Source organism: Zootoca vivipara, chromosome 14 (genome assembly GCF_963506605.1).
Source record: "Zootoca vivipara chromosome 14, rZooViv1.1, whole genome shotgun sequence".
Classification (NCBI taxonomy): Eukaryota; Metazoa; Chordata; class Lepidosauria; order Squamata; family Lacertidae; genus Zootoca; species Zootoca vivipara.
The window spans coordinates 8,398,198-8,424,841 of NC_083289.1; the positions used below are offsets into that span (position 1 = coordinate 8,398,198).

General features: G+C 46.8%; 1 protein-coding gene across 1 annotated transcript in view; it reads right to left on the minus strand.

The window, feature by feature from the left end:
* The window catches only part of CELF6 (CUGBP Elav-like family member 6), a 178,837-nt gene that overhangs the window by 146,127 nt on the left and 6,066 nt on the right, over window positions 1-26,644 (minus strand). The window contains exon 2 of the mRNA XM_060282460.1: window positions 20,289-20,371. Coding sequence (XP_060138443.1) covers window positions 20,289-20,371 — 83 coding nt within the window. The remainder of the gene's footprint in view (window positions 1-20,288; window positions 20,372-26,644) is intronic.

The window sequence follows — 26,644 nt, forward strand, 5'->3', positions numbered from 1 at the left end:
GCCCACACTTAAAGGGAATGTGTAACAATGTAGCTGAACCACCAACGTGTCAGGTTTGTCAGGTCCTGGGAATAAACACACCCACCAGCAGAATTCAGCTTTTTCCAGCTGAGCTTGGGAGGCAATTACAGGATCATAGCATCAGCCACAAACCAAGAAGCCCTGGTTTCAAATCCTCACTCAGAAGGTAGTTCTTGGTCCAGTTTCTTTCTCTCAGCCTAACCTACCTCACAGGGCTGTTGTGAAGATAACTTGTGGTGCGGCTGAGGAACAGAAGACCTTCCAACAATTTCAGATACTTCTCCAACCCATAACTTTCTCTTGCTGCTGTTTACTATTTCTAGTTATCATTAAGGAAGGGGGAATACTATTCTTAGCACTTGGGTGAAGCATTCCTACCCTTCTATTGAAATTGCATTTTTTTTAAAAATCATTAGATAATTCTGGAAAACATTTATGTTTATGCCACAGAAGACACATTTCTTTTTTAAAATATAAAGTGTTCTTCTTTTCCACTTGGGTTTATGCTGGTTTTATTTTTGGAAATGTTCCCATTTATTTCATCACTATCCCACCCCCACCCCCACCCCCCCATGAAAAAGAAAGGTCTGGTTGATGAACCATTTTGAAGCAAACACCCAAAATCAATTGCAGAAGCCTAAAATGTAAACCATAAGGAAGATATGTCTAGGAAAAGCCACAAAGCCAGTCCAAGAAGCTACTCAAAAAATATTGTCACATGCCTTCTCCTGGACCCCTTGTGCAACTGCAAAACATCTCGTCACTGAGGCCTGAATGCTCATTTTCATACTTAACTCATGATTTCATACTTAAATTCTCATACTAAATTGTAATTTCTGGAGTTTGATCACTGGTTCCATTTTGGCTCAATGACGTCAGCTCTCTAGGCCTCTTTTTTTGAAAGTGTATTCTGCAACATGCCATTGACATATCATTCCTACTCCACAATTCCATAATTCCAAGAGGCAATAATATTGTGTTGGTGGTGGGTTTATATTGGACTGCCCATAAATCATTCTGGTTTATTAGTTGTTCTGTGATGTTTCTCCATGTTATTGCATTGTTGCCATCTGGAGAGGCACCCTTGCTCTATAGCGCAAGAAAAGCAGGACAAAAAATAAACTGGAACACCTGTGGCAAACAAAAAGAAGTTACAGGACTTCAGCAGGAAGCTATGGAGCATCCCCCAGTTGGGCATGAAGCCATATGTCTGCTCTAAGGAAGCAAAGCCCCACCTCAAACTGGTGCTGCATGTGGTCTGGAATGAGAAGTTCCACAGGCACTGCTTCTGCGAGTTCACTTTCCTTTAGAAGATGGAACGATAAAGGGACATAGAAAGCTGCCTTATTCTGAGCGACACAACTGTCTTGTGTGACCACCGGTTCTTAGCAAATAAACTTAACTGACAGTACACTACTGGCAGCAGCTCTCTTGGGGTTTCAAGCAGAGGTCTATCCTTGCGCTACCTGCGAATGTAAGATGCTCTGCCCTTCTCCATGCAAAACAAGATGCTCTGCCATTGAGCTACAGCACATCCTCCAGAGTTGCGGTGTTTTCCCTTTATTTGTAATATACGAGTAAAGCATATATGGAATCAAAGGGAAGGTGCTCCTACTAGATAGGAGAACTGCTACCCCACAATGGATTTCTGGCGAGGCTCTGCACCCCAAAGTACCTTTGCTAAATGCACCTCTCTCTCTCCAAACTGATGTTTCGTTTCTTTTTTGTAAATATTTTTATTAAATTTCCCAATTAAAAACATCCCAATAACAAATCAAATCACAATACAAACATATAAAGCCCAATTACATTCCAAATTTTTAAAAAATGGGGGGGGGGGCAATTATCTCACACATTTTCTCTCTTTGCTTTCTTCTCTGTTGTTTCAAATTCCAATCTTAACCTCTCAAAGTCTCTTCAGTCGCCAGTACATAACTCCTATCGTATTAAGTAAATCCATATCTCCATTCGCCTGCCGGAACACCGTTTAATTCACATTGTTGTCCACAAACTGATGTTTCTGAACACATGCACCTGCCCTCTTCTTTTGGTTGTGGGGGTGACGCAACAGGCTAGTGCCGCTGCACTTCTAGAATTTATTATTCATTTGGTAACATATCTCCACAGTCCAGCGGTAGAGAATTAGCTGCTGCCACAGGCACAGACTCTGGCCTGGGACAAGGCGCTGGATCAGTTTTCTACCACTGAAACGGGAACAAGAGTGATCTACAACACAGGGATGGTGTGAAGATTAACAAACCCTGTGCCTTAAGCACTTTGAGAATTTTAAGTCCTACCTAAAGAACAAATGGCAGAAGCTGCCATTAACTGTTTAAAGAAGGGCTCTGTGGAAAGATCTGGAGAAGGCGAGAGAGAGAAATGTGTTGATCAATATACACAGGGTTGTGTGGTGCTTACTTATTTTAGATGCTGCCCCTTTTTGCACCCTCCTTTAAAGGGCTATTTAGGGAGATATAAGGGGTTGGACTAGATGACCCTTGGGCTCCCTTCCAGCTCTACAATTCTATGGTTCTGTTTTCCTATATTTGCATAGCTTTCACCCTCTGAAATACACTCATTCAATAAGAGTCCCCTGGGAATAACATCAACCATGGGGATGGAAGTTCAGCAGGCTGCTGATTATATTATTATAATATTCAAGTCCGCTGAACGTGCTTCAGTCTTTCACTCCTGCTCCTTTGCTCTCCTATTGTGCTGAATCACTTCCTGGTTTGCTGTTCCCTCTGTCTGTATCTCCCCTTTGCGTTGCTGAGAAATGCCCCCTCCAGCCCCAAACACCCTAACTCTCTCATTTAGTTCTGCCAACAACGATTTACAGCTTGCATCTCTCGGTTCACAGATGAATAGGGAGCATGATAGGACAAATGCAAAGGTCAGGTTAAGAACTGGAGAGAGGAGAAGGCTTTCTTTCCAGCCAGCCCTCCTTGCTCTCGATGAGACCTTTCCCCTGGAGCTGCAGTGGGGGGAGGTACCGGCAAGTCCTTCAGTTGAAGAATATCTAGGCGGAACATCAGAGCTTGTTGGACTTCCCATTGCCTTGCCTCCTGTGGACTTACCCCACACAAGAAAGGTTGCAGCCATCACAACCATGACCCAAGAGATGTAGGTTGCATACACACCATACAGTTAAAGCACACAAGCGCATGTTGAGATTCCTACATTGCCGGGGGCTCGACAAGATGACCCTGCGGTCCCTTCCAACTCCACATTTCTATGATTCTATGACTCCCCCCAAATAATCTTTGGAACTGTCATTTAGGGGTGCTGGGAATTGTATCTCTGTGAGGGGTAACCTACAGTTTCCAGGATTCTCAGAGGCAGTGTGTGCTTTAAATGTATTGCTTGCACCAAGCTGTAATTGTCATCTGAGATGTTCTTGAAGACCAAAGAAAAAAACAATTACCTTGTCTGTCCACACAAGTGTCATAAGGGGAATGTCCAGCAGTGGGAGGCCAAAACATCATAGCATTGTGCATTTATGCACATCCGGTGTGCTGAGTGCAATGTGCGGACATGGGCAAACAATGCCTTCTGAGTCATCCTACACCATGGTAGCATTTTACCAGCTGCACTGGCTCCCGGTGGAGTACAGGATCAGGTTTAAGGTGCTGGTTTTGACCTTTAAAGCCCTATGCGGCTTGGGACCCCCGTACCTACGGGACCGCCTCTCCTGGTATGACCCGTGGAGGACCTTTAAGGTCCACAAACAACAATATTCTGGAGATCCCGAGCCATAAGGTGGCTAGATTGGCCTCTACTAGGGCCAGGGCCTTTTCAGTATTGGCCCCAACTTGGTGGAACGCTCTTTCACAGGAGACCAGGGCCCTGCGGGATTTGTCATCTTTCCGCAGGGCCTGCAAGACAGAGCTGTTCCGTCTGGCCTTTGGGTTGGACTTAGCCTGACCCCTGTGTTTTCCTCCTTCATGGCTGGATTTATGGACTACTTAAAATGAAGCTGCATTTTAAATTTTAATATTGTATTTTAATCTGTATTTTAATTAATTGATTTTTATGTTTTATTGTAATTTTATTGGTGTGAGCCGCCCTGAGCCCGGTTCTGACTGGGGAGGGTGAGGTATAAATAAAAAATTATTTTTTTTTTTATTATTACTCGGGGTTTGTGTTACTCACTGGACATTGTACTCTGGGCCTTGGGCTTGCATTAGCAAGAAACCAGAGAGTCACATGAGTCTGTGTGGCATGGCGCATGCCTGGCTGCCTGGTGCTGATGGTTTCCTTCGCTCAGCCTGTGCGTTTCCACGGCAACAGAAGCAGCACAGGTTCACTCCCTGCATCAGGAATGCCTGTAATTAGATCCACGGCCACAGCTGTCAATCCTCGTTTAACAGCCTCCCATTTAACTCCTCGCTCCAGTAATTAGGGTTTACTAAACAGAATGTCAGGCAATTAGAACAGCAGGTCAATCGCTTTCCATGTAACCTCTTTTAAGGCAGGGTGTAAGCTTCCTCCAGCAAGCTCCAACCCCGGGCAGGGGCACCCTAAGGTGCCTGGTGGGAGCAACGAACCGAGAGGAGGAGAAGGGCTATTGAGCTCCTCTGAGGCTGAGCCCGTTGCTGATTGCCTTTGAGACATGGCATTTGCTCTTTGAGTTTGCAGTCATGAGTGACACAGTAATTATTCTCCATACAAAAGAAAAAAGTGACCTAAAAACTGCCACAGTTCTGCCAGTGCTCAGAGCCAATTTGAACATGGGGGCTGGGGCAAGAAATGTCATCTAGCAGGAGTGGGGAACATGTAACCCTCCAGAAGATTGCTGGACTTCAACTCCCATCAGCCCCAGCCAGCATGACCAATGGTCAGAGACAATGGGAGGGCCACAGACTCCATAGTATGACACAGCACTAGCACAACTAGCACCTCCTAGAAGATTGGCTGGGCTGAGTGGGCACTCACACTCAGCAGCAGTGGTGGCGAGTGCCCACTCGCCGTGGTAGGGCAGAAAATTGGCAGGCCAACAGTAGGTGGAGCCAGAGCCTATGGAAAGTGGAGCTGCTCCCTGATTGACTGTAAGATAGCAAGCAGGTGCGAGGACTGGCTGAGTGCAGGTTAAGGTTGGTGGACCAGTGTCCCATTTACCCTAATGGAACTGCCTCTACTGGTTGGCATGAAATTGAATGGGGCACAAAACTGAGCTCCGTAGCTCAGTATCTGTTGAGTACTGGGACAGAGCAAAAAAAGAAACAAACCCAGCAGTCAGTGTCTTTGAACTTTTTTGAAAGTTCTGCAGGTTGCTTGGGTACCCATTATGAAACGAATTTCCATCCATTAGCTTTAACGTCGTGCTTCTTTTCCTGGTTTCCAATTTGATGCCATTTGTTCTAGATAAAAATCAGCAGAGGACGGCTTCACTTCAGAGGCTGTCCTAACCAAGCACGATAAGCACGACAGATTCTGCAAATGCTATCAGCACCATAAATAATTAAGGGAAAGGATCCGAAAGGTGTGCATGGCAAGAGGTCAAATTCAGAACTGGATCAGTGCTGAAGTGTGGGGCTCTCAGCAGATGCCCAGGTGTTCCAGTCCTTGACGCCAGCTCTGCCTGTTGCAATCTTGCACAAGTCACATAGCTTGGCAACACTGCAGAACTCAGCATGGAGGGGAGGGTTGTGTGGGCAAGACACTCTTCACCCCGGGCACAACAACAACAACAAACTTTCCTGACCTATTGCAAAGCACCAAGAGATCTACAGGCCATCCTGATTTAGCCTCTTCCATCCCCAATACCATAAAGACCTATGAAATATATCTCTTATTTTATTTATTGCCAAGTTTGTTGTCATATCTGCATGCCGAGGTTTATGACCACAGGTTCAAACTCCAACATCCCCACTTACAGTAGTTCAAGTTCCAGAGCTGGCTATGACCTCAGGCTGATATTTTGAAGGGAATTGCTACCAGTCAGAGGTGTTAATATGGGCCTATCAGTGTCGAGAACCAATGCCATGGTTAAATAAGTAGATGCTTAATCACAAAGAATTTGACAGTCCCCCATAAAAATGTATAGGAGTCACTGCCAGGTTTTTCCTCTCTGTTGCATTGTGGGACATCTTCTGGGAATCCATGTGTGCCTGGAAACCTCCTTGACGGCAAAGCACCATCATATAAAACAGCCGGATTAAAAGGAGATCTGAACAATAAACCGAGCTAAATGGATGACATCATTTGAGCGACACAGAATGATTTACCAGTTTGGGAACGAAAGGAGTGAAATGTCTTCCCACTGAGTACTATTTGGCGGTAACTAGGGACCCAGGTGGCACTGTGGTTAAACCACTGAGCCTAGGGCTTGCTGATCAGAAGGTCGGCGGTTCAAATCCCTGTGACGGGGTGAGCTCCCGTTGCTCGGTCCCAGCTCCTGCCAACCTAGCAGTTCGAAAGCACGTCGAAATGCAAGTAGATAAATAGGAACCACTACAGCGGGAAGGTAAACAGCGTTTCCGTGTGCTGCTCTGGTTTGCCAGAAGTGGCTTTGTCATGCTGGCCACATGACCTGGAAGCTATACGCCGGCTCCCTCGGCCAATAATGCGAGATGAGCGCCGCAACCCCAGAGTCGGTCACGACTGGACCTAATGGTCAGGGGTCCCTTTACCTTTACTTGCGCACCACAATAGTTCCCTCACCCTTCCATATTATCCTGGGGACCCAAACTGGACCCACCAGTAGAGATGCCCCCTTTGGGCCCCCAGGCCTTGACACCCACTTTGGCCATAGCTCTACCACTGAGCAATGTCTGCCTTGCAAGCAGGAGATCCCAGATTCAATCCCCGCTGGCATATCCAGGAAGGGATGGAAGAGATTCCTGCCTGAAATCCTGGAGAGCTACTGCTGGTCAGTGTAGACCAGGCATAGGCAAACTTGGCCCTCCCGCTGTTTTGGGACTACAACTCCCATCATCCCTAGATAACAGGAACAGTGGTTAGGGATGATGGTAATTGTAGTCTCAAAACAGCTGGAGGGCCGAGTTTGCCTATGCCTGGTGTAGACAATAGGGAGCTAGAAGGACCAGTATTCTGACCCTGTATAAGGCAGCTTCCTGTGTTCCTGTCCCTCCTGCTTGCCTGTTCCCCTTGCCATTCTAAGCAGTAGTAGGGCTGGGGCTGGAAGTCTGCCTGCCAATATCCCAGAATGCCTTGGGGCACCAAACAAAGTGCTGCTCCAGGGGATTGTGGGAACCGCAGAGGGCGGGTGGCGTCTGAGATCCAGTCAAACTGTGTGTGGTGGGGCAGGAGGGAACTTACTGATAGGCACCTTGAGGAGAGAAGCCAGCCCTTTCCTGGAGTTTGAGGCTTTGCTCCACCTTCAAGGTGGGCTCATCTTCCAAAAATTGTCATAGGCCTACAGACCGAAATTCTATACTTTTGAACCTATCATTTCTGGTTTGTTTGGTTTTGGGCCACACTGAGGACCTATGTAAAAGGGAGAAGAGGTTCGATTTGAATAACCATCTTGGTCCTTACGATGGCGCTGCCACTGGGCGCTGACTCATGACAGGACTTCTCGGTAGTGGTTCCCTGTTTGTGGAAGGCCCTCTCGGTTGAGGTCTGTCCATCTCCCACATGATTGACATTCAGCAGGAATGTCAAAACATTCCTGTTCACCCAGGCATTTGATGGCTGAAAGATACTGTTCCTGGCAACGTATTAGCTGCGAGGGTATGGGGAATGCTTTCAGGTGTTTAAAAACATTTCCACTGCTTCTTAAAACTTGTCTGGTTTTGTTGTTTGCCACCTGGGATCCTTTGGAAGAAAGGGCGAGTTAGGGATATAATAAATAGCTGAATAATTGCCAGGTAATCCCTTTACCTTTACCTTTAATCACACTGAAGCCCCAGTTTCACATATAGCCAGTAGCCCAGGTGCCCGTATAATTATTATTATTATTATTATTATTATTATTATTATTATTATTATTATTTATACCCCGCCCATCTGGCCGGGTTTCCCCAGCCACTCTGGGCGGCTTCCAACAGAAAAATAAAACACAACAATCTATTAAACATTAAAAGCCTCCCTGAACAGGGCTGCCTTCAGATGTCTTCTAAAAGTCTGGTAGTTGTTTTCCTCTTTGACATCTGTTGGGAGGGCGTTCCACAGGGCAGGTGCCACCACCGAGAAAGCCCTCTGCCTAGTTCCCTGCAACTTGGCTTCTCGCAACGAGGGAACCGCCAGAAGGCCCTTGGTGCTGGACCTCAGTGTCCGGGCAGAATGATGGAGGTGGAGACGCTCCTTCAGGTATACTGGACCGAGGCCATTTAGGGCTTTAAAGGTAAGCACCAACACTTTGAATTGTGCTCGGAAACGTACCTGTCAAAAACTCTCTCACAGTGCAATCCTATGTATATCTATTCAGAAGCAAACCACTGGTGCATGTGTGCATCTTAGGCTTACGTGGGAGTAGAGATGGGGTGGGGAGCTCAACTCACTTAAAGGCACATCTATTAAATTAGCACTTTCCGAACCAATATGAGAACCAGCTTATCCAATATGAGAAGTCACACTTATCCAAATTCTGTAGCGCAGTTCTCCAATCAATGCTTCCGAAAAATTACAGAATCGCATCAATTAAGGGGAAATTGTGCATAACAATGGATGTATTACTGAAAATAAACAAAAATGCTGGTTAATTTTTATGAGGTTTTTTTAAAAAAACAAAAACCCAAAGGTTGCTAATTAATACAGAAATGTGGAGAATTGAATTTAAGAATGGAAAAATGAGAGAAACAGAGAACAAAAATTGACAGGCCCTTCCAGCTCTGCATGGGAGTGAGTCCCATTCAGTTCAGTGGTGCTTACTTCTGAGATCATAGTTGTAGGACTATTAGCATGGCATTCTGAAATTTTGCTTCATTCTACCTGCCAGAGATCTGAGCCGCTTACAAAAATAAATGCAATAAAGCCAGCATGAAACCCATTAAAAAAAGTAACTGTATCACATGAGTAATAGAAACTGGCTTTTTGAATCCATAAAATACGCATCTCGGTCTCTGTTTGGGATATATTTCAGTAGCGCATCCACAGCCTACAGACCATATGGCTGGAAATAGCTGGCCTCTGATGTTACCCTGGAGCTTTGCAGGTAAACACATCAGAGTTCCTCTAGCTGTCATTGGCTATGTGTTGCCAGGGAAGCAAGGCAGAATTAGAACTGGAATTCTAAAGTCAATGGCATTAGTAGAAGCCAGAAAGAAAGTTTGATTCTTCCCTAACACAGCTTGCCTTTATGTGCCACATGTGACTAATAAAAGTGGGAGGGTTGGCTAATATAATTTTTTGTAGGCTAGCAGCAGTTGTGAACTTCCTTGAAGACTAAATGAAGGGGCTGGGGGGGGGGCTGTGTTGTGAAAATGGCAGATGTACCTCCGTGGGGAAGGAACCCCAAGACTTAGGGACTGTTGCAGAGAATGCCCTCCCCTGGCCCTCCACCCCTAGAGCTTCTGAGGGTGCTGGAACAACCAAGAAGGACACCTCTGCTGATCTTAGCACCCAGGAGACTCTCTTGGGAAAGAGGCAGTCCTTCAGGTATTTGGGAACATTTAAGACTTTAAACACGTACATTAATAATGACAATGATAATTATGAGACTAGAAATACAACTAATAATGATGTACTACGTGTCCAATGAGAAAGTTGGGAGAAGGAAACCACATCAGATCCAAGCTATGCTACAAGCACAAATTAGTTCTAAATTGATTTAATTGCATGGATTTTCCTTAGCAACCTTGGGAACCATAGTTCTGCAAAAGTACAGAAAAAGGTATGCTAATGATCCCTAATGAGAGCCAGTGTGGTGTAGTGGTTAAGAGCGGTGTACTTGTAATCTGGTGAACCGGGTTTGCTTCCCCGCTCCTGCACATGCAGCTGCTGGGTGACCTTGGGCTAGTCACACTTCTTTGAAGTCTCTCAGCCCCACTCACCTCACAGAGTGTTTGTTGTGGGGGAGGAAGGGAAAGGAGATTGTTAGCTGCTTTGAGACTCCTTAGGGTAGTGATAAAGCGGGATATCAAATCCAAACTACTCTTCTTCTTCTTCTTCTTCTTCTTCTTCTTCTTCTTCTTCTTCTTCTTCTTCTTCTTCTTCTTCTTCTTCTTCTTCTTCTTCCCCTTAATGGAGCAAAATTTCCCAAGAGTTTATTTGGAGGAGAGCATTAACAGTTAAACTGGCGTAAAGGTGCAAGGCATCCATGGCCCAAGCTTCCTTCAATCAATCTGGGCATATTACTATTTCTGCTAACATTTGCTCACTTGAGCCTCTTTTACTTCCTGGGTGTAGCTTGATGGAAAGGCTCACAATAGTTGGTTTGCTTCTTGATCTTGGCATCTTCATTCTGCAGTCCCTGACTCCACAGGGCAGTGCCCTTGGCATAGTCTAGCCAATGGGCACCCCTTGCCAATGTCTCTGGTGCCAATGCTCCTGGCAGTGCCACCATCCCCAGCTGCCACGTTCACCAACGTTTGGACTCCCCCCCCCACCCATGACATGGTCCTCCTTGCAGCAGCAGTGCTAACCTCTTGCTTTGCACCACAATTGTGATAGCCCTGGCAAGTTTCTTTGCCACATCTGGGCCCTACGAAATAACAAAAGAGGGGTCCTTCTGGATGAGGAGGCCAGGAAAATGCCTGTGCTGATACCGTGGTGGCCAGAAAAGACTTTCTTAAGCTTAGAATTTTCACCAGCCCTGTTTTGCACCCTGCTGGGGTATTTGTGCTGAGCTGGGATATGTCCTAGAACTCAGAAATGTCTCTTGCCCAGACAAAGGACAGAGAGGTATGCTGGAAACTCACCGTGTTTCTCATATTATAAGACATGTCTTATATTTATTTTTTCCTCAAAAAAAAACACTATGGCTTATTTTCAAGGGATGTCTTATTTTTTTTCCTCCTCCTCCTGCCACGGCCAGCATTGCTGCTGTGCCTATCACTATGTCTTATTTTCGGGGTATGGCTTATATTCCTTGAATGCTTAAAAATCCTGCTATGGCTTATTTTATGGGTATGTCTTAAAATATGAGAAACAGGGTCAGATATATAAGCTAGGTGCTAGGTCTAGGTTATGGCCGCCACAGCGAAATGTCTATTTGCTGAGGGTTGGACTAGATGATCATCAGGGTCCCTTCCAATGCTATGATTCTGTGATCTCAACTACGTTGCTTGGCTGTAACTTGCCTCTTACAACATTTCACTTATCCAAGTATGCAAGAAGGAGAAACGCATGCTGTGGAAATGGAAATGGTATTAACGATGGACTAAGGCAGAGGTTTTTAAACTGCGGTTGCCAACCTGGTGCCCAGAAATCTCCGTGTAGTTGCAATTGGACCCAAACCAGGAGCAATACGCTCCTGGCTAATTCCTAACACCGTGTAGAAACTAAGTTGTTTTACAAAGGTGAAAACAAAAGCAAAACATTGCATTCATTGCTCCACCCACTTTTGAATCTGGCCCCACCCACCACTGGCATGTGACCCCTGGAAGATGGCTCAAGAGGGAATGCAGGCCCAAAAGGCTTCCCCAGCTCTGCACAATAGTTTCTGCTTCTCTCCTACGTAGAACTCCTTCAAGTTTCTCATACCCTCCAACCTTCCTCAGACATATTCTACATCAGGCATTCCCAACCTCGGTCCTCCAGATGTTTTGAGTCTACAACTCCCATCATCCCTGGCCACTGGTCCTGTTAGTTGGGATGATAGGAGTTGTAGTCCCAAAACATCTGGAGGGCCAAGGTTGGGGGTGCCTGTTCTACATCAATGTCCGGGGCCGCTCTTCTACACCCACAACCCCTCAGCACCCCTCACAGCCATGGCAGCTGCCTCGCTCCCCCACCCACCACTTTCTTCATGGGAGACCAACCAACTGAGGAGTGGGGAAACAGCGAAAAGCATGCTGCGAGGCATCCAAGTGATCTGGATCTTGTTTTCGTAAAAACAGGAAGTGGCGCCATATTGAGCGGGGCGGGGAAGGGAGCGGGAGGCACAGGCCTAGGTAATGTGTTAGAGGGACTAACGGATCTGAACATCCTGTAACACGTTGAAATACTGTACTGAAGGGAAGATCCCTCTGGAATTTGGGACTCTGCGTGAAAAAGTGAGAAGCTGTGATGGCTCAGGGTTTTGATGATGATCCTGGTATTTTCGGGGCAGTTGAGGGGTATGGCTTCTAACCATATTCCAGCTGCATTTGGTCTGACTTCGATTCAGTTACATAACTAACATCCAAACTCTCTCAATGGCCAGCATTCTGCTCCTCAGGCTGTTTTACTCTAACTGTCCGCATGATATACACGAGGCTCGTAATCTGTGGGCGATGATGAACATTCCTCTTTCCCCCCTATTATTGATCTTGTTCGGTCCTTACGTTTCTTGCAGTTTTTTCCTTTTGGCTGTTGTATTTTTATCGCAAAACAAAATATGGTGTGTGGGTTTTGTTGTTGTTGTTTTTTAAAAAAATTACATTCCCAGACCTGATTATGTTTTACCACCGCTGAATTTTATAGCACAATTCTGATGGTGGGGATAGCATGTTAGTGGGGTAGAGAGATGACAGAAGGCCTGGGGGGAGAACAGCAGGTATGGATGCCAGGGGACTTACAGGTAAGTCAGCTATCCAAACAATATTCTAGCGGCTAGCCGAGATCTTCCTTCTCATACTGAACTTAAATAGAAACAAACCACGCAGGGTGCCCCATAAGAGGTATACAACTCTGATTTCAGAAAAGAACTGGATGGGAGGAAGCGAGTTGTTGTGGGGGAGAAGAACAGAGAGATGCCCTGGCACCATGCCTGCCCTGAAACTCTAAGGAAATCTGCCAAATGCTACCAAAAATGTTTCCATCACCTTCCCGTGTGTCATTCTGGCTATATAAGTTGCATTCCCCACTGCCAACATTTGCTTGGTCAACTGGAGAGAGAGAGCAGTTGGGTCTAGGGGGTGGAATCTAGGGCAGGCTACTCTCATTGGTTTTCCCAATAGTGATGTATGGAAGTGAGAGCTGGACCATAAAGAAGGCTGATTGCCGAAGAATTGATGCTTTTGAATTATGGTGCTGGAGGAGACTCTTGAGAGTCCCATGGACTGCAAGAAGATCAAACCTATCCATTCTGAAGGAAATCAGCCCTGAGTGCTCACTGGAAGGACAGGTCGTGAAGCTGAGGCTCCAATACTTTGGCCACCTCATGAGAAGAGAAGACTCCCTGGAAAAGACCCTGATGTTGGGAAAGATTGAGGGCACTAGGAGAAGGGGACGACAGAGGACAAGATGGTTGGACAGTGTTCTCGAAGCTACGAACATGAGTTTGACCAAACTGCGGGAGGCAGTGGAAGACAGGAGTGCCTGGCGTGCTATGGTCCATGGGGTCACGAAGAGTCGGACATGACTAAACGACTAAACAACAACAACAACTCTCATTGGCAGATTCTGAAACCTGAAGGGTGTTGTCGATATACAGCTACAGAAACATATAAGCAGGTGCTATTGTCAGTGCTGTGTGCCCTTCCCAAAAGAATAATGACCAAATCAGAATTATGCACCAACATAATCCAAGCAAGACCCCAAAGAAAGCTGATTTAACAGAAAAAGAAAAACTGGATTATGCTATCTGTCTAAATTATGCAAATGAAGCAAATTTCCATATTGTTTTGCTTCTGCTTGTCATGTGGAAGAGAACATAAGAACAGCCCAGGTCAAAGGCCCATCTATTCCAGCTTCCTGTTCTCCCAGTGGCCAGCCAGATGCCTATAAGACATGAGCAAAACAACTCTCTACCCAGCTGTGATTTCCAGCAACTAGTATTCAGTGGCATACTGCCTCCAATAGCGGAGGCAGATCATAGCCACTGTGGCTAATAGCCACTGGTAGTCTTCTCCTCCATGAATATCTTTAATCCTCTTTCAAACCCACCCAAATTTATAGCCACTGACACATCTTGATGGAACAAATCTCATTGTTTAATTGTGTACTGTGTGAAGAAGTAACCTCCTTTGTGTTTCCTGAATCATCAGCTGCATGATATGGGCCAAAATTCTAATATTATAAGAGAGAAAAAGACCTCCTTTCCTGTAATCCCTCTATTCATATTATTTTTATAAAAATATATTAAAAAATCTTCATCCTATTTTCTTGATGCTTTAAAAAAATGTAGAAGCATTGTGTGCTTCCTGGGTCTGTAAACTGGGCTGTCGTACATCCAGATTTTCCTGGATATTACTAGGGTTTCAAAAGTGAAATTGACATCTGGGGAAAACTTCCAAAAGGAGGAGCTTTGTCCTGGATCTTAGGCAAGTCAACTGAAAAATTGTAGGTTTCTTGGCGTTTTTGTTTTTTAAAAAAGCTCCACAATTTCAGTAGTTTCCTCTTTAAAAAAGCTCGACAATAAGAAAGCCGAGATTCCCAGGTATGTAGATTCTTTGTCAAATGCCATGCTTTCTCTGTGCTTGCTTTGAATGTCCGAACCTACCCTTTCTGGCCAAAGCCTATTTCACAGGACACAGGCTTGGGGCATGCTTCAGCTCTGATCCCAACGCCCCCTGAGAGTTTTGTTTGGGTGGCAGTAATAATCAGATAAGGGGTGGGCAGCTAATTTGTGTCACTCCAGATGTCGCTGGACTACAATTCCCATCATGCCTTGCAGAGGGATTTGAACTACATGGCCCTTCCAACTCTATTATCATTACACCATTACAAAACCTGCCACACTTGCTAAAATCCTTTCTTCTGCTAAACTATTAAAGGTGCAGGAGTCTTCTTTTGCACCAGGGCACCGTATCTCTGGATCGCTGACTCCAACCAATCTGCCCTTGCCATTTCGGGTTCATCTGACTTTACCCTCTACTACCAATCTACTAGAGGAGTGGGAACCCTATCTCCTTCTTCTTAATGGATTGTCCTATCTCTCAATCACTTACTCCAGCCACCTGGCCTTGTGGTCTTGGATTCATCTGGCCTCATGCTTTTCAACATCCTTTCAAGTCAAATAGACCAAAGATGCTAGATGGCTATCAATATACTCTTTTAAGGTATCTTACTTTGTTAGTTAGCAGCTTCCTAGGCAACCAGATATAGGGAATGGATAGGGAGATACAGGAGGGGCACCATGTAAGAACTGCTTCTCTTCCCAGCCCACAGATAGGGGGCTACCACCTCCCCCCCCCGATATCTTTTATCCTGAGGATACCAGGTGGATGAGACAATTTTGAGGATAAAATTCCAGCAGGCATGGAAAAGTTTAAACATTCCCCTCTCCATGTGACCCCAGAAAGGATTTGCAGTGAATCTGGTAGCACAGACTGCATCCAAACAACACCTTTAAAGCACACCCCCAAAGGATTCTGGGAACTGCAGTATGTTAAGGATTCTGGAAATTGTAGCTCTGTCAGGGGTAAACTACAGCTCCCAGGATTTTTGGGGGGGACGTGTGCTTTCAATGTATAGTATTTACACAGCCTAAGAGTAGTGATAAGCAGTTTAGTTTACATAAGAATCTATCTACAGGGCGGTCATAAAAACCTCAGTGATGGAGGTCTGAGGTTTATTCAAAGTCATCCAAAGTGCTCAGCTTCAGAAAAAAAGAAAAAGAAAGATTTTCCTCAAAATTATTCCTTTCCACTGCTAAATGTGTGCAACACTTACAGCATCCAACTCTCCTCAGCGCCTATTTGATGCCTCTAGCTATTGGTTTACTTTGAAAGTTGCATGGAACACCATGTCATTTATAGCTTAACCTAAGGATTAACAGCGGGTGGCGCTGTGACTTAAACCACTGTGCCGCTTGGGCGTGCCGATCCAAAGGTCGGTGGTTCGAATCCCTGCAACGGGGTGAGCTCCCATTGTTTGGTCCCAGCTCCTGCCAACCTAGCAGTTCGAAAGCACACAGTGCAAGTAGATAAATAGGTACCGCTCCAGCGGGAAGGTAAATGGCGTTTCCGTGCGCTGCTCTGGTTTCGCCAGAAGCAGCTTAGTCATGCTGGCCATGTGACCCGGAAAAACTGTCTGCGGAAGCGGACAAACGCCGGCTCCCTTGGCCTTTAAAATGAGATGAGTGCCGCAATCCCAGAGTTGTTCATGACTGGACTTAATTGTCAGGGGTCCCTTTACCTTTACCTTTAAGGAGGGTGGATAGTTTGCTCTGGAAAGGCAGCAAGTGGAAAAGAAAGGAAGGGTTGTTTGGGAACAAATAGCATGCAGGAATAACCGGGGCTGTGCATGCCATATACCTTTAAGGCCTATTCAAAGCACACACACAGCCCAAAAAATCTGGGAAATGTAGTTTGTTAAGGTTGGGGTAACTGTAGTTCCATGAGGGGTAAGCTATCCTTCCTGTGATTCTTTGTGTGTGGGGGGGGGGTGTTGCTTTAAATGTGCTTTGAAGGTGTGGTGTGTATGCAACCTAATACTCGATTCTTGATGTATCTCAGAGCCATGGGAGGCGCTATCCAGTTACATATTCACGAAAGCAACAATACAAGGTGATGCACCTCTACCAGGGATGGAATAACCTGTCAGTTTTGGTTCGCTCCATTTCTTGGCTTTTCCCCCTAATATTAAATTCAGATTTCTACATTGTGCAGCAATTTGCAAAAGAAAAAAAATGTTTAACCTTCCTCCGCAGAAATTAGTCAGGGTTTTATTGTGAATTTCCCCTAATAAATATCCACACTTTCCCTTAATAGATGCATTTTTAGTGACATTTTTTGGGTTGGCGAACTGTGTCACAAAATTGAACAAGAATTTCAAAGGATAGCTGTATTTCAGTTTCAGTGCATTGTTTCAGAAAGTGTGGATTTAACAGATGCAACTTTAAATGCATACCAAATTGAATTCTTCCCCATCACTACTATCTATGGGACTTTCTTCCAGGTGCAGCATTGCATCCTTACTCTGGTTCAAAGGATGCGTCAACACAGGATTTCAGCCTCCATTCTCTCAGTGTCAGGCGTGCATAAGGATGTGGTGTCTCTACAAGCAACGACACTACCAGGGCTGTCTTTAGCAGATGCGGTGCCGGAGTGCAAATATCTGCCCAGCGCCCCCAATTTACCACGGATAGTGTTGGGGTGGCCATAGCTGAGCACTGCCAGCTATCGGGGGGGTGCAACTCTCCCCCATGCCGCTGCGGGAGAGCAATCCCCGCAGAGGCTTGGGAGTGAATTTGCGTCCCTCCCAAGCCTTCGCGGGAGGAGAGCACAGCTTCCCTCCCAAGCCTCTGTGGGGATCGCTCTCCTCCCGAGGAGGCTTGGGAGGGAAGCTGCGCTCTCCTCCCATGAAGGCTTGGGAGTGGCTTGGAAAGGGGAAGCAGCCTGGCAAAGCCGTGCAGCTCCCCCACTTGCTGGGGCACTCCTGAGAGGCCAGCGCCCTGGCGCTATGCACCACTAAGCCCTATGGGAAAGACGGCTCTGAACACTACAGTACTAGTACAGGCAAAGCCTCTGGCAATGTTGTTGTTGCCACTTGGAACTAGGAACTAGGAACCCACAACATCTGTAGTGAAGGATGCTAGAGAATTCTGGCAGAAATGAGAGCAAAAATTGCCAATGTTCACTCATTTGTCACATGTCCAGAACAGTTTGAGCCACATTTACTGCTGCTGTTTTCAGTCTCTAAAACGTGGTGTAGTGGTTAAGAGCGGTAGACTCGTAATCAGGGGAACCGGGTTCGCGTCTCCGCTCCTCCACATGCAGCTGCTGGGTGACCTTGGGCTAGTCACACTTATCTGAAGTCTCTCAGCCTCACTCACCTCACAGAGTGTTTGTTGTGGAGGAGGAAGGGAAAGGAGAATGTTAGCCACTTTGAGACTCCTTAGGGTAGTGATAAAGCGGGATATCAAATCCAAACTCCTCCTTCTCCTTCTCTTCCTCCTCTTCTAAATGATACAGAACTGATTACCTGCCCCTTATACACACAGACATTTGCACTGCATTCCTTTGCATTGAAATGAATGGTGTGGAATAATGTGACGATGACACCATTAATTATATAATCCACTACATAAAATTCTGCCACAGCGAGATTAAGAATGTCCTTTTTGTCAAAAGCCAAACTGCAGTGGAACGGAAGCAGCGCTACATGTGACAAATACGGAGTGGATGGAAATTGAAGCCTCCTTACATCCCTAACTGCATGAGAAAGAAGCAGCAACAAGCAGGCACTGTGTGTGGTAGGAGACTCAATGAGCATGGAATGCATATTTTGATCCTCGAAGGCAGACATGTGGAAATGTGCCTTTAGGGAGAAGGTCGCCCATCTAAAGAAATCCCTACTAACACTACATTTCAGGAAGACATTTGGGAACTGATGCTCATCTGCTGTCTTACTGCCACTCCAAAACTCTAAGAGCGAACAGCACGTTATCCAAACAACTCAGAGAAGACATGGAGCATCGAAACCTGTAAGAGAGAGGGCTTGCAGAGAGCATCCCACTCTGCTTACTTCCACCAGCTGGGAGAGCAGCAGCGAGAGCAGCAAGTCTTGGAGGGAAAACCAGGAACAGGAAGTGGTAAAGACGGGTCCAGGGCTCTGCAGAGTCCTGGAGGCTCAGCTCCAGGTTGGTAACAGGGAAGCAGGGGAGGAGCTAGCTTCAGCAGGGGCTGGAAAGGAGGGGGGAGGTAGAACGGCACCTCAGGAGCCTAGTTTGGGACCACGGAGTAACCGTAGAGCCAGGAGGAGGGGCGTTTGGATGCTCAGTCTTAAAAGGGGGGTCAGAGCCTGCGAGACGCCATTGCGGGCTTCTGCCCCATGCAGAGCAGACATGATTTGAGACATCTCACCACTGTATATAGCATGCACAATAAAACTCTGAAAAATCCAGAGGAGGTGTGGAGTGCTTACTCGGGAGTAGCCAACACCCATCTGTGGCAAAACGCAAGTAAGCAAGCCTGCTAGTTCTATAAGGCCCTGCTGACAGATGTCCCACACCTGATTAAACAATTAAACTGATCGGTTTGTTTTAGATAAAGAAGAATCTGTTCACAGGGAGATTATGAAAACCTCAAAGATGGTAGGTTGATGCTGCTTCCTCAAAAGGGAAATCGTTTTCCTTAAAATTATTCCTTATCCATTTCTCAAAATATGCAACACTCCCGTAGAATAAAGAGAAAGAAACGGCTGTGCCCAGTGTTCTCTTCCGACCAGGGCAGGAGTTCTGATGCTCATGGACAAGTGAGTTTTAATGATGCCCCGCAGAGAAACCCAACACAATGGTGGTACTAGTGGAAACTCATTGCACAACAGATTTGCACAGCAAAGTAACTAGCAACGCGATGTACTGCTGGTGCAAAACATTTTGTCAGTGGAATGTAGGCAACCCAAAGGCCTCTTAAGGGCAAACATTTATGGTGGCTACTCAGAAGTAAGTCCTATTACACTCAAGAGGGTGTACTCCCTGTGAGCTATGGAGGAGAGTTTCATTCAGTCCGCATTTTAAAGCAAATTGACCTTATTTGCAGCTCTTAGATTTATATGCGGATCGGAATGCAGATAGCAGTGGCACTGCTCTGAATTTCAGAATGCTGTTTTGGTTCCCCCAAAAAGTGAGAATTTTGTAGGGGAAATGCATATTTTAGGGAGAAACGCATAGAAAGGCATTGAATAAAATGTATGCATTTGGAGGGAATGCATGCAAAATGCATGTTACAAAAAGTGCGTACAAACATGTAAACACAGTTGGTTTGGGTGCAGTTTAATAGACTTGACTGAGCATGTGTGGAACTGACACAGAGCAGAAGAGGACTGATCCATCCAGCCCAAAAACATACCTAGGATTGCACCCTCCATATTGAAAGCTACAGGACTCACTTAATGACACTTACTTTCTGCCCTGCTCTTTCCAGGAATTGGCCCACATTTTAATGCTTCATGTCCAAGCACCCTTCCCCACCCCACCCCCACCCCCACTCAGGAGTCTCCCCATGAAAACCCACTCTTCAAATCTGAATCAGAACAAAATTAGATTGGGCAGCCTGCGGATTGCCATTTGCTCTGATTCAAATTTAAAGAGTGGGTTTCTGCAGGAAAAGCTCCAGAGCAAAAACAAAAAGGGGTGGGGTGATTGGATACAGAGCTTTAAAGTGTGGGCCATGCCTGGGAAGCATAGAGGAAAGGCAAGTGTGAATTGCCCTCGGTTGCAATGGGTTCTTGCTGTCACAAATGGACACTGAGCAATACTTGCTGAATTCTAGCCCAGGACTCTGAGCTAAAGGAGGTGAGCAGGGCCTGCGCCAGAGAAGAACACCATCACTTACCCCAGGCAATGTCTTCTGCTCATGCAGGGCACTCTGGGCTTTGAGGGCTGAATCCCGGGCACAGTATGTAAGAAAGGCACAGCCTGGAGAGAAGAAGGGAGGGGAACGTGTTATTGCATGAAGTCATGTGCGAGTACAGTCATGCTCAGCAAGGGACGGCTTTGCCCAGTCCACACCTTCATTTGCAGTGGAAAGAGAAAGGCAGAGCTTCTACAGCACAACTGGAATGCCGCCTGCGGTGTCCCTTGCTCTGCAAAGCAGCTGGATGCTCCCTTTCCAGGGAAGCTTCGCCTAGCCTCAAAGAGATGAGCGGAATTCAGCAGCAGGTCAGTCCGCAGCCCAGCGGGGATTTGATTTAAGGCAATTCGTATGGATTAGCAGGGCCTGGTTAATTGGAATCGGCAGGCAGAGGCAAACACACTGGGATTAGTGCAAAAGCCCTCCAGATTAGCACATCAGATCTTCATCCTGCCTTGCCAGCAGCTATAGGGGTAGCTTTCTTTTGTTGCTGTGGTTGGAGGAGCATATTACCGTATATGAGGGCCTACAGCAAGGGTGGAGGACCTCCAGTGACCGGAGCCAAATGCTTCCACCCATACCTCTTTACCTGGCCCGTTAGACTCTCCCCAGGCCACATACCTCAGCAGATGGTTCCATGCTTTCATCAAGTGCTTTTGGGCTGGCTGGGATTATGTGTATTTGAATTATGATAACACACATAGCTCAGTAGCACCTTAAAGACCAACTAAGTTTTTATTTTGGTATGAGCTTTCGTGTGCATGCACACTTCTTCAGAAGATGTCAGTTTGTACCTGTGCAAGTTTCTTGGTGAGGTTGATGGACTTCCATTTCATGCGGCTTAATGTGGTGCCTTCCATAGTTCTAGTTACAGGTAGGTAGCCGTGTTGGTCTGAGTCGAAGCAAAATAAAAAAATTCCTTCAGTAGCACCTTAAAGACTAACTAAGTTTTTATTTTGGAAGAAGTGTGCATGCACACGAAAGCTCATACCAAAATAAAAACTTAGTTGGTCTTTAAGGTGCTACTGAAGGAATTTTTTTATTTTGCTTCGACTCAGACCAACACGGCTACCTACCTGTAACTACACATAGCTCAGTGTACCTCAGTGGCAGGGCATCTGCCTTACACACAGAAGGTCCCAAGCTCAATCCCCAGCATCTTTAGTTAAGCCAGGGGAAGGTCTTCTATCTGAAATGCAAGAAAGCCACTGCCAGTCAAGGTAGACAATGGTAAACGAGATGGACCAATGGTCTAACTCAGTCTAAGGCAGATTCTTCTGTTTTTGCTAAATATCATCTTGGGCTGCTGGCAGGAAGCTGCAGCATTTGTCACCTGCGCATCCCTTTTGCTCCTTAAACTGGAACACACACAAGCAGGTATGGATTCTGAAGACCACCCTCCCACATGTGAACATGCCCATTTGCTGAGATGATCAGCCAGAAATAGTGGGCAGGGCCTTTTCTGTCGGGAGACCCTGAATATGGCATGCCCTCCCCATATGCATTTGGCAGCACCTACTCTGCTATTTCCGTTAAGCTGCACATGAAGCTGTTTTCCTGAGCTTTCAACAGGACACAATATGGAATTGCTTGATTATTGCTAATAGCTGGCTGTCAAGCTTGTTGTGTCCTTGTGTTATGGGTTGCTTTTGGTCTTTGTCCTGACTTGATGCTCAAGTTATGAACACTCGTCCATAAACTCCTCTGAAGACCAATTGATGGAATGTTGGGGGCAGAAATCCATTGATTAAATAAAAGTTCTCTCAGTGATGGTTTCAGACACATTTAGGCATATAATTAAAGAGTTGGAAGGTACCACAGGGGCCATTTGGTCCAACCCCCTGCAAGAAAGTACGTACTGTCTCACATGCTCTCAAAGATTTTCATGCATTCCTGTGTAACTATTGAGAGCGACATTTCCTCACATCTTTGCTAATAGTAGTTATCATTATTATTACTACCACCTTACATTTGTATAACACTTTCAAGAGTTCAAAGCCATTCACATGCATTAGTAAAGGTAAAGGGGCCCCTGACCATTAGGTCCAGTCGTGACCGACTCTGGGGATGCGGCGCTCATCTTGCATTATTGGCCGAGGGAGCCAGCGTACAGCTTCCAAGTCATGTGGCCAGCATGACAAAGCCGCTTCTGGTGAACCAGAGCAGCAAACAGAAACGCCATTTACCTTCCCGCTGTAGCGGTACCTATTTATCTACTTGCACTTTGACGTGCTTTTGAACTGCTAGGTTGGCAGGAGCTGGGACCAAGCAACAGGAGCTCACCCCGTCGCAGGGATTCGAACCGCCGACCTTCTGATCGGCAAGCTCTAGGCTCTGTGGTTTAACCCACAGCGCCACCTGCGTCCCCAATTACCTTGCATTACCGGGTTGTAATAAGACAACCCGGTAATGCAAGGATGGCCAATCTGGTACCCTCCAGATCCCGTTAAACTACAGTTCCCATCATCCCTGGCTATTGACTGCCAAAGAGCTGCCAAGCGTGCCCAGGCCAAGCACGGGAGGCCCAAGACGCAATTAGCTTTTTATTAATACAAAATAAAAAACACAGTAGAGTCCTCTGGTTCACCTTAATCGAGCTGAGACATTGCAGAAACTGAACAATAGCCCCCTCCCCCCTCTCACTATGGATCCCTCCCAAGCAGATGAAGGCTGTGTCAAGGGGGTGAGGTCCTTCTCTGGGCCTAACTCTCCTCAAGCGGGGTGTCTGAGGGGAAGGAGAGCCAGCAGGACTGGGACTGCCCTGCTGCTGAGTAGCGGGAGAAGCCTCTGACTCCTCTCTGTCTGAGTTTGCACTCACACTGTGACTCCCAGCCTCTAACCCTGTCCTTCTGATCCCCTTGATCACTCAACCCCCCTGCTTCTAACACCTCACAGCTCTTCCCTTCCCCAGACTGCTCTTCAGCGTCCCACAACTCCGATTCAGGATCTAAGTTGCCGTCTTCTGTGTCCTCCCTGGGGTGCTCTTGGGCAGGCAGCTCCCACCACACTTCTTCACCCAGCCAGCCCCTGACATTGGCCATGCTGGCTGGAGCTGAATCCAACAACATCTGGAGGGCCACTACTTCCCCATCCCTGTGATGGGACCTATAGAAATAGGAATAGGAATACAGGAAGCTGCATTCTACTGATACAGACCCCTGGTCCACCTAGCTCAGTTTTGCTACTCTCCAGGGTTCTAGGCAGGGAGTCTCTCCCAGTCCTGTCTTGAGATGCTAGAACTGAACCTGGGACTTTCTGCATGCCAAGCAGGTGCTCTACCACTGAGCCATGGCCCTCCCCCCCTCCAAAAGCAAGGATGGCCGACCGAAATAGTGCCCTCTAGATGCCATTAGTAGCCAACTTCCACCATCCCTGACCACTGGCCATGCTGGCTGGAGCTGATGGAATTTGGAGTCCAACATCTGAAGGGTCTCACCCTTTGTATTGGGCTTTTGGCTATAAAGATCCACACTGGCACCTTGAATTCAACCTGGAAACGAAATGAGAACAAGTGAAGGTCTTTTAGAAGTGACACTCTACGTTCTACATGGAACAAATGCAGGCAACAAATGAGATGCTGCTTTCTAGAACAGTTTGAGTAGTCATTCTACACCTAGTTGCCTCACCTGGCTAGGAAAAAAAGGAGAAATAGAGCTGGGCATCATTAGCATATGAGGGGCACTTTGTGGCCAATCTCAGCATTACTCCTTACCACCATAAAGCCATGGAACAAGCACAGAACCCCATGGAGCAATTCCCATGGGGAAAAGCAAGAACCCACCCCCACTCTGACACCACTCAGTGAGAGAAGCTTCTCAGCATTCCTGCTCACCACCATCAATCCACAGAGCTGATCCAAAAGGATACTGTCATCTGCACTGAACCTCACCCTGAGTGTTTTTGCCTGGCTGGAATGTGTCCTTGAGCTGTGATAATGCCTCTTGGACCATTGCCTGGATGAAAGGATGGAGAGGATGGAGACTAGCCTACAGGGCAAAGGAAGAATTCTCATTTGCCGCTCTGGTCACTCCCGCAACCAGCAGGAAGCCCCTGTAATAAGATAGCTAGCCCATCCAGTCTGGGAGCCATCTGGGATCATCAGCCTTCAAGGACAGACCACCTTAACTAGCCCAGAACTCCTTAGGGGACAAGGAGTAAGTGAAATCCCAAAGTCCAGCCTTGATCACCCACTGCAAAAGGAGTTGACAGGTGTCCAACATACTCGAATGGACAAGTTCAGCACTCACTGCCTATAATACTCTCTGATCTATGTTATTGTTATTACTAGTGGTTTTCAGCCCGTTTAATAACGGGCGCTAGAACATCCTGGGGTTCGGAGAAGCGCTTGTGCAGCGCTTCTCCGAACCCTGGGACCTGTCCTTGCTGTCGGCGGCAGGGGGACAGGAACGGAGGAGGAGAAAGCGCTGCTTTCTCCTCCTCCGTTCCTCTCCCGCAGCCGCTGACAGGAAGCAGACATCCCAGGGTTCGGAGAAGCGCTTGCGCAGCGCTTCTCCGAACCCTGGGACCCGTCCTTGCTGTCGGCAGCAGGGGGACAGGAACGGAGGAGGAGAAAGCGCTGCCTTCTCCTCCTCCGTTCCTCTCCCGCAGCCGCCGACAGGAAGCAGACATCCCAGGGTTCGGAGAAGCGCTTGCGCAGCGCTTCTCTGAACCCTGGGACCCGTCCTTGCTGTCGGCGGCAGGGGGACAGGAACGGAGGAAGGAAGGACGCACGCACTCTTCCCCCCCCCTGCCTCCTCCAACCGCCGCTCCTCTCACGGGCCAGGGAGGGTTGTGAGGAGGCCTTCGCCGGCCTCCACCCTCGCTTCCCTGATGTGCCCTGCAGTGAGGCGGTGTCCGGCGGGAGCGGCGGTTGGAGGAGGCAGAGGGGGGGAGAGTGCGCGCGCGTAGTCTCTGCTGTCCAATCCCTGTATCCCTAGCGCACATGCACAGTGACCCAGGGACACACGGGACAGCTTGGACACAGGGACAACTTGGACATTATTATATAGGATTATTATTGGGTTGCATCCAGTGTTACTCATACTCAGAGTAGACCCACTGAAATTAATGGGACTGACTAACTTACTTGGTTGGAGACAACTCACTATTTATTGGTTTACTCATCCATCCTTCACCATGAGGTTCCAACCATTTAAAAGTGAAAAGATTAAAACCAGTTCCAACAAATTTGATACATTTTACTTGTCCCCCACACCGAAAATGAGCACTGATGATCCTATTTGGGAGTAAAGGTCCCAACTTTCTTTTTAATATCAATGACCTGCAACAGGGGTGCCAACTTGAATAAATATTGGGGGGGCTGGTAAGCCCTGACCTGCATAAGCAATCACAAGACATGGTCAGGCACACCATTTGAATGACAATGCTCATCAACTTTGTGGGGGCTGGCCCCCTCGAATTTTCCATGGGGAGTGTGCTGAAGGGAGCTTGGCCCCTAGGAGCTGGCTCCTATGACCTGCAAGGAGAAAAGCAGTGTTGGCCGGCTACTTTGCCAAAGACTGCGCAGAGGAACTCACCTGGGCAATACCACTTACATTGCATGTCAAGTAGAACATGCTGGGGGATATCTCTCCCCCAAGCCCTGCACTGTTCAGCATTCAGAAGGAGGAAGAGGAGGAAGGAAAATGTTCCCCCTTTAGCTTTTGGCTAACTTTTGGCCCTTTAGCTTTTGGCTAACTAACATCCCATATAATTTAAAATGTGTTTGTGGGAGGGCTGGGGGGGTATTGTTTTGTTCTTGTTCTTACTATGTATTTTGTGCTTTAATCTTGTATTTTTATGCTGTGAGCCGCCCTAAGATCTACGGATGAAGGGAGGAATAATAATAATAATAATAATGAGGACTTGAAAATGAAATCTTAACCTTATACATCTCCAGAGCCCCCACCCCACCATACAGCATGATGAAACAACCTGCATCGCTCACCACAACTGATGAAAGCGGGAATTGGTGTCTGAATGGTCCTGCAAGACTTTATAAAGTGATGTCACTAACAAGCCACCTTCTGGGCTCTGCTCCCAGCAGTGAAATGTCTTGGGCCCAGCAATGTAGGTCACGCACCCATCTGAATCTCTACATCATGTTATGTTTATCTGCCCTATGTACAGTTCGGCTCGTGCTAGTATACTAAACTCCATAATCCAGCCTATGGCTGACAAACCAGTTGACCTACAGCTTGCCTGGGTTCTTCAAGATGTGGATCCTTATATTACTCTACAGGTTGCTAAATTCCTAACAGCCGTCCTCTCGTACAAGAGACGGAATGGAATGTTAGCTGATTATTTATAGTTATAAGAATTTTCTATAATGACATCAG